At 37.2% G+C, this 8,761-nt stretch overlaps 1 protein-coding gene across 1 annotated transcript; it reads right to left on the minus strand.

The window, feature by feature from the left end:
• Window positions 1–960: 960 nt before the first annotated feature.
• LOC119536155 (olfactory receptor 52E2-like) lies at window positions 961–5,908 on the minus strand. Its single transcript, XM_037838839.1, has 2 exons — window positions 5,753–5,908; window positions 961–1,740 (listed from the first exon to the last, which is right to left on the minus strand). Exons 1-2 carry the CDS (start codon window positions 5,906–5,908, stop codon window positions 961–963), a joined length of 936 nt encoding a protein of 311 aa, XP_037694767.1.
• Window positions 5,909–8,761: the final 2,853 nt, after the last annotated feature.

Below are 8,761 nucleotides of genomic sequence, written 5' to 3' on the forward strand. Positions count from 1 at the left end.
GGTACAGAGGGAGGGTATATAGAAAGCACATGACTCCAACATGTGTTGCATGTTCTCAGGGTTTTGTGACAGGCAACTGGAGATGGGAGGTGGAAAGCAGTATGGATGATGTAGTCATAGGAGATTCCAACCAGTGCCACATCCAAAATAAGAAATGGAGCCCCCAAAACCCCTTTGTGGCACTCACTAAGTTTATTCTTCAAAAATTAAATCCTCCAGCGAACTCTTAGGCCAGCTAAGTCTCAAAACACAGAGGCAATAGCCTCTTCAAGAACAACAACCAGATGTGTCATGTGTCCCTTTTTCCCATTATATTAACAACCCTTTTCAACATGAACAAGTTAGAGTGGTCACTGCCTAAAAATCCCTGAAGATTGGGAAAGTGATTAAACTAGAGGAATGGGTAGCAACAGAGAAGATAGAATTTAATAAAGGATTATGAACACTGAATCTGTCATAATTATCTTTTTCTTAGTTGTTAGGGTACTAGAATAGCTAGAATGAAAGAATTGAAATGGTGGAAATGTAACCCATAGCATTCTTTGAAATTTGCTCTATAGCTACCTGTTAAATTGTAATTTGAAAGTTATCAACTTTTTGTATATATGTTATATTTCACAATAAGGAAATAACTGAAACTCTGGAACACCCACCCCCCCCAAATAATAGTAAATAACATAAATTTTTTAAAAAACAGTATGACAAAAACTCTAAATCTTATTTAAATTTATTGATTTCAGTGATCAAGCATCATATATAATGTCTCATTGACTATCATTGATGACATGAATTTGATAATAAAGCCTCTATTTTCAGTCCCTGGATTCATTTAAATACTTACAGATGGGAGCCAATATGAATAAGCCTTTCTGTCCAACACATATATAACTATTTAATATAATATGAAATTTTGCTTCCCATTCATCTCACATGTATTAGTTGTTAGACCTTTATCATTCCTTATTTCAGTGATAATATTTTCTTCACACGGTCATAGATCTGTTTGGTTCTGACTCCATATATGATAGGGTTGAGCATTGGTGGAACTATGACATAAAGATTGGCTAGAAGAATGTGGATATAGCGGGGGACATTATGGCCAAAGCGATGCGTCATAAAGGAAAAGAGGGCTGGTGTATAGAAAGCAAGAATTACACAAATGTGTGAACCACATGTGCTGAGGGACTTGAGTCGAGCGTCACGGGAAGGAAGACGGAAAACAGCACAGAGTATCTGAACATAAGAGCGAGCTATGGCTATAATGTCCAAAAATAGGATAGATATGGCACCTAAGCCATAAATAATATTGATGCTGATACTGGCACAGGACAGGCGAGCAAGTCCCATGTGTTCACAATAGGTATGGGGGATGATATGATTCCCACAGAAAGGCAATCGCAGTATGAAAAATACAGATGGAAGAACAAAAATAAATTGCCTCACTAATATAGCTAGACCAATCACAGAAATGAGCTTGTTGGTGAGGATGGTGCTGTATCGCAGTGGGTTGCAGATGGCCACATAGCGGTCATAAGCCATTGCTAAGAGGACTGCTGACTCCATCCCAGTGAAATTGTGAATGAAAAACATCTGGGTGAGGCAAGCTTCAAAGATGATCTCCCTGAGGCTAAACCAGAAGATGCCGAGCATCTTAGGGATGGTAGTTGTGGAGATGCCCAAGTCAGTGGTGGCCAACATGGCCAGGAAGTAGAACATGGGCTGGTGTAGGCTGCTCTCAGCCTGGATCAGAAAGAGAATAGTGAAGTTTCCTATGAGTGCAATCATGTACACAGCAAAAAAGGGAAAGCCGATCCAGATGTGGAATGTTTCCAGTCCTGGAATCCCTAGCAGTAGGAAGGATGTGGGATGGAACCCAGTGTCATTGGGCAGGAACATCCTGCTTGGTGAGGCATAAGCAGAAGTCCACTGTCCTAACAAATGTGTGCTGGTCAGTCTGCAGCTTTGTAGACCTAGGGAGAAATAAAAAATGTCAGGAATTTCTATGCCTTGTCTTCCTCAGTTAATTCACACAATTAAAAGTGTATTACATAGAGAGCACTGTAAAGGAGTGGCATCTCAATGCAAAGGCTCTGGAAGAATATATGAACTGAATTAAAATGAGAGTTCTATATAATATGTTTATCTTCGTTAGAATACTTCTTTCTGTTAATTTGCAATGCCGTTATCACTACATTATGCTAATATTTTTCCTTATTGCCTACTTCATTAGTTATATTCTTTCCTAATCATCAACTGAATACAAAGTAAGGAAAATATAAATTATGCCTTATTCATGCTTATATACACAGCTCCCACCTCCACACAGACATTTGCACAAATACATAATCTCCTTTAGAAATTGCATCTATGTGAATTAGAGATTTCTTTATTTTAAATCTGAGACAATCCTGATTTTATGAGTTTGGGACCCATGGTGAATATTTTGGAGAAAAGATTCTATAGAAAAGGAAACATTTTGTGCATTGAATTTTTAGGAGTAAACCAAGTCTACCATTTTCAAAGTTATACAAACTTTTCTTAAATGTTTTCAAGTACATTGCTTACAGCATTTTCAGGAGAGTATTTCCAAATTATAGAGTCATTTTGTATTTGTAAATGTTTTGTAGTAAAAAGTCTCTCTTTTGATCATCTCTGATTATTTGTGGAATCCATAGGACCAGTACTAACCATGCCCACAGTTTCAGTAAGGAACTTAGAACATTATCAAGGCAATGAAGTGAGGAAAACAAAGCCAAAGGGAAGAGTGCATATGATAAAAGAGGCCACTGAAGGAGCAGACCACTGAGCATAAATAAAGAAGGAGCTCCCAGGAAGAAATGGTAACCATTTGCAAAGAAGCAAACTAAGGGCAGGAGACACTGTTGGCAGGACACATTCTCTGAAAGGTCTATAGAAATACAGGTTTTTTCCTAATGTCCTGGCATTGTAGTAAAATAGTATATACTATGGAAAGTTATGGAGATGGGGAACATGAGGAATGGAAGTAGGATTTCTCAGGAGGCAAGTTTTTTGTCAGTTATCAATATAAGTGCCCATAGAAGTCTGCCTTCTATTAAATGCAATTTCCTGTATTCCTAAAAAAAAAAAAAAAGTTGCTAGATGAGGAATTTAGGCATTATTCTCAGATATCCAGGGGCAAAAAAGTTTTTCTTTTTTCTCAGCATACAATGAAATAAATAATCAGTAAAGAGAAATTAACATGCAATAGAGAGTCATTTCTTTCTGTCTGAAGCTAACCAGAGAAATAACTAGGGCAGTAAATCTGGAGAAAATGAAGTCTGATTGCTTGCAGAGCAGCACCTTCTTTAACTGACCTTTAGTTCAGGGTTCTAGATCAGAAATGGGTGGCACACATATGTATTATTATTATTGTGTAACTCCCCATTGCACCTCCCCCACCCCCACCCATGGCAACTGGTAACCTCTAAGCATCTTTCTGTATATGAATTTTCCTGTTCTAGATATTCCTTGGCTAGATATTTGTCGATTGTGTTTGGATTATTTTGCACAGCATGCAGTTTTCAAGGTTCCATCCATGTTGTAGTGTGTACCAGAACTTCATTTCTTTTGCAGCTATATGTATGAACCACATTTTGTTTATGCATTCATCTGTTGGTGGACACTTAAATTAATTCCACCTTGTGGGTATTGTAATTAATGCTATGAATATTGGTATGCAAGTGAGATATTTTTAGGATTACTTTTCTTGATGAATAAAGAAATATCTATGGTATGTAGAAAATACATACATTGATCATTATATTTTGGGCAATACTCTGTTCTTAGCATTGCACGTTACACATATTCTCATTTAATCCTCAACATGTCTTTTCAAGTATAAAGGGAATTTGCTTGTGTAACTGAAGTATAAAAAGCATTTTAAGAAGTTCAAAGTGCATTCAAGTTGTTAAAAAATATGCAAATGATAATCAGTAAAGGGAAATTTACTTAAATGATGGCAAAGCAGAAAAATGTGCTACATCTTTGGATTTCTGAAAGAGGGAGAGATGGTATTATATTCTTGTTTGTAAATAAATTAATGGGAAAATTGTATCTCTCAACTAAGATACTTAAATCCTACAATAGGGCATTGTCTGAGAATTTAGTAAGTAAACTAAATGATGTAAAAACCCAGTAGAAAATCTTGGAAGAAATATAGGCACCATGGAAATTTTGTAGATATCTGCTTTTGTCATAACCATTAAGTAAATGAACTGGCTAAATCTGAAATCTCAGCATCAACCACCTTCCCTTACCACACACTTAAAAAATACTATTAATTCTAATTCTCCAATATGTTTAAAATAAGAACATTTGTCTCCATCCCAATGGGACTAGTTCAAACCATCATTTTTCTTATGTTGATTATAGCATGGTTATTTCTAGAGCTTAAGAGTGAACTCTTTAGTCAAATTGTGTATAAACCCAGCTTTCTACTTTCCTGTTCTATCTTGAAGGAAAGCAGATAACAAGTATTATCTTTACGGACTGTGACCTTGCACACATAATTTAACATGTCTATACCTCAATTTTGACACTCGTAAAATAAGGACAATAAAGATAAAATAACCCTTAAATCTAGTTAGCAGACTTATTTTTCTAAAACGCATGTGTTTTCAGACTGAAATCCAAATGCTTTTACTGTATTGATGACCCTTCTTAATTGTGATCCTATTCATTCCCTAAGTTTTAGACCTTAGTCTTCTTTCCCAAATAATTATCCCTTGTCTCCTCCCATTCCTGTCTATGCTTTCTCTTTCCTTCAGTCCATCATTGTGGCCTTGGGATGTACCTGTGAGTTGGGAGACAAAGAAGACTCACCAGTCTGAGGACCAGGATGGAGTCCTGTGTCTGTTTTTTTTCTATCTCCTCTGTCTTTATGAGGACTCAGCTCTTTGCCTGGGAGGAGCTTTCAAAAGAAAATTCCCTAAAGCCAGTTTCATAAAGTGCACAAAGTCTCTAAGGATCTGGTTTTGAATCTGTTCCTGAGTCAAAGAGAGGAAGCCATTAGGGACACCTGGCTGTTTAGGAAAGGAAGGCAGACGAGTGAGGTTTCTCGAGGAACTTGTGAGTCACCGAGAAACTTTTTTTACCTTGCTCTGTGTTAGAGCACATCATGATTGATGGAGTTCATTCCCTCACCATCCCAGACCATCATTTAGGGAGGCAGTACAATTTTTTGTTCAAGGATAAGGGCCCTCGAGGCAGACCATTTTTGCTCTACTGTCGCTCTATCAATTTACTATCTAAACTGACATTGGGTTTATTATTATCTAATGTATAAACCATATTGAAAATTTTATGGTTTGGTCCTGAATTCAGTATCGTATATCCCCTTTTATTCTAAGCAACTCTGAAAATGTTACTCTCCAAACAATTAGGGTAGTCTGTAGATGAGGTAGATCATGGGGAGTATAAGCAGGACTGGGCAAATTACAATATATAAACTGATGCCCATCAGCACCCGAGCTGTCAAGATGGTTGTGTAGTGGAGTGGAGCACAGATGGCCACATATCAGTCAAAGGCCATGGCCAGTAGGACCTCAGCCTCCATGCCAGTGAAGGCGTGTATCAAAAACATCTGAGCAACACAAGCCCCAAAGTTAATCTCATGAGCATCAAACCAGAAGATGCCCAGCATGCGGGGCACAGAGGTCGTAGAAAGAGCCAAATTAGTCGCTGAAAGGATGGCCAGGAAGTAGAACATAGGATCCCGGAGGGTCTTCTCCACCTTGATAACCAGCAGAATTGTGGCATTGCCGAACAAAGCCACCAGGTAAACAGAGCAGAAAGGCAGTGAAATCCAGGCATGGAACTTTTCCAGTCCTGGAATTCCAATAAGGAAAAATGTGGCAGGGTGAAAATTGCTGCTGTTGTGATAGAACATCCTTCTGAATAACACCTGGGAGAAGCTGCCCCTCCTGAAAGGAAAAAAAATGAAACTTGAGTCAGAGGTTGGTATGAAAATGACTAGCTAGTGCTTCAGTTTAGAGTGAAAATGAAATGTTTACTATCTGGAAGGGCATGTTTAGGTAGTTCTTATATTAAATCAGTCATTTGATTAGGCCAAATTAATAAAAAACTGAAACCTCAATTGTTACACTGATTTATTTCTTATTTTTAACACATAAGGCTGTTCAGCAAGCCCATTGCAGAATTCTGAGATAAAACTTCATTAACTCTGGAACAGTATGTATGTCCTGTACTTTCTATGAATCCCCTGACTGATGAGGCACACACAAAAAATCAAGGATACACACATAGAAATTTGCAGATATAATACAAAGGAAAACAGGCAGACACCGATGTAAAAGACACTTCCATAATTAGAAAACTGCATAATTTCTTCTAATAATTAATTTATCATTTACTAACATAGAAACAGATATGGGAATAGCAAGATGAAACCTAATAGCCTGTCGAAAAGACAGAAACAATATCAAAAACACAGGTTGTCACGAACAAAACCACAGTCTCTCCGAGTTGCCTGCCCAGGAGCAGCCACAGGCATTGCTAGAGGCTTTCATACACCTCTGTACTCGATAAAGCCATAAGCAATGATAATATACCCTTTTGTAGATTTTTATTGATGGCCGTGTTTTCCCAAGATCATGCCACTTCATGGAGTAGTATAGTGACCGTGGTTTCTAATAGTATTTGTCAGCATCATTCACTCTGCTCTCCATGTCAGTTCCTCTGAGAATATCTGCCAATTTTACAGCTTCTACAGTGCTACCACTTAGTGAGTTCATTCCCCCTGCCCAATTAAGTCACTGGAAGTATGGGTGGAGGACAATTTAGAAGGCTTTAAATTGTTATAAACCTACAGTAGGCATTTTTGAGTGTCTGTCTAGAGTAGCAGAGTCTAATTGGAAAAATAATTAACTTATTTAATTGTCTCAAGGAAATAGAGATGGACACTTTTGCAATGCCATCAAAATGAGGGAGAATCAACTAAGGCAGTCATAAACACAAACCATGAAATAAAGAGATTTTCAGTGGGTCACCAACTTTAGGCAGAATGATTCAAGATCAGGGTGAAGTTATGCAGACTCCTGTTTTTGTTCTTAACTCATCTTTCTAACAATTTATTAAGATGGGAAACATAACAAGATCTAAAATATTATATCCCTACTGAGAGTAGGTAACAGAAAAAGAGTTATATCTGCATTGCTCAATGACTCCCTTGTTTGTTTTTGTTTTGTTTTGTTCTTTAAGATCTGAGGCATCCATCCAGGTAAGAGCCCCTTATCCAGTGGCAGGATATTGGCCCAAAACAAGACCTCTAAATACCCTGACTCTCAGTCTTGGGGCATTGTTAGAAGTGCACTCTCAATAGTATATCACTGCTAATTCAGGCATTCATAGTGCTTAAGAAATCTATTATATTCACCATAATGTATAGCAGAAGCAGAGATTATACTTTATCATTCAATCATATATTCAATTTGAAGATGCATTTTAAATGCCTTACATATTCCCGATGTTTTTGACTAAATAGTTTTGACTATTAAAAAGTTGCTAATGCTTTTTTTCCCCTGTAAAATTTAAAAAATGAACTATATGATGCATATCAAGCCCACAAGTTCTCAGTCACCTCTGCTCATCTCTCTTTCATTTCATTGTAATCCGTACCTAAATCTAGACAAAGTTCACATGTAATGTTTCATTCTTCCATAGCAATAGAGCTACAAGGAAAACATCAAGCAGCACAGTTGTGCTCTTTCTCTATCCAGTCTAAGAAGGGTAGTTTTATATTAAGGCTCTAGCTGCAGTTAGGAAAATTGAGTCATTTCAGTTTTCTACTCTAAATGGAGCTCTGGGATTGAATCCACTGAGACTGCTAACAAAACTCTTAGATTCTGATCTAGGGAAACTGAAGCAAAAAAAAAAGGAGGGCGGGCAGGGGGATAAGGGTAGAAACTTATATACAGAAAAGTAAAGTGCAAATATGGAAACTCAGCACAGTTTTGTAATTTACATGTGGCATATATAAAGATAGCCACATTTCATCCCCCTGCAAGTGAAATATTACAGCCAAATTCAAATTCTATGGGTTATTATTTTCTAGATAAAGTGGTGCTTGACCCACATGAAAAACCAAAGGTGAAACATATCAACCTGGCATTGGAGACTCTGTCCCTGTCCATGATTTCCCCCTCATTCCCTTCCCCAACCAGTTTTTCATGTCTGTAATATAGAGCCCATATGCATAAGTGGTAAAAATCTCCCATCCCGGAATCAGTTTGCCACATTTTGAATTCCTGAATTTCCCATATACTAGTCATGTCTACTGGAGTGATTTTACTAACCATCTATATGTCTCAGTTTCCTCAATTGGGAAATTAGTGATGATAACAGTACCAACAGCCAAGGGTTGTACTAAGTCATAAATTAGGTAGTGAATATAAGGCACCCATTTTTGAGTCACATTTGTGCATGTTTCTGACTATCACTAGAATAAAATCAGCTTGAGTAGAAAAATTAGATCTCTTTATACTGGAACAGGGATTGTAGACAATACTGAAGTAAAGGCACCATCAAACTTAAGATAAAAAGTACAGACCATAATTCATGAAGTTAAATTCTTCATCTGTCCCTGTCTTATACCACAGAAACCTTGAATTTGAGTCTCTCAAAATTCACAATGTCATAAACTTATTTATTTGTATTTGTCATTTTCTTGAAGATCTTGAGCATGAAACTGGTAAGTTCAATCAGAGAAATTGAGAAATGTGAG

The sequence above is a fragment of the Choloepus didactylus genome, chromosome 6 (genome assembly GCF_015220235.1).
Source record: "Choloepus didactylus isolate mChoDid1 chromosome 6, mChoDid1.pri, whole genome shotgun sequence".
NCBI classification, from domain to species: Eukaryota; Metazoa; Chordata; class Mammalia; order Pilosa; family Megalonychidae; genus Choloepus; species Choloepus didactylus.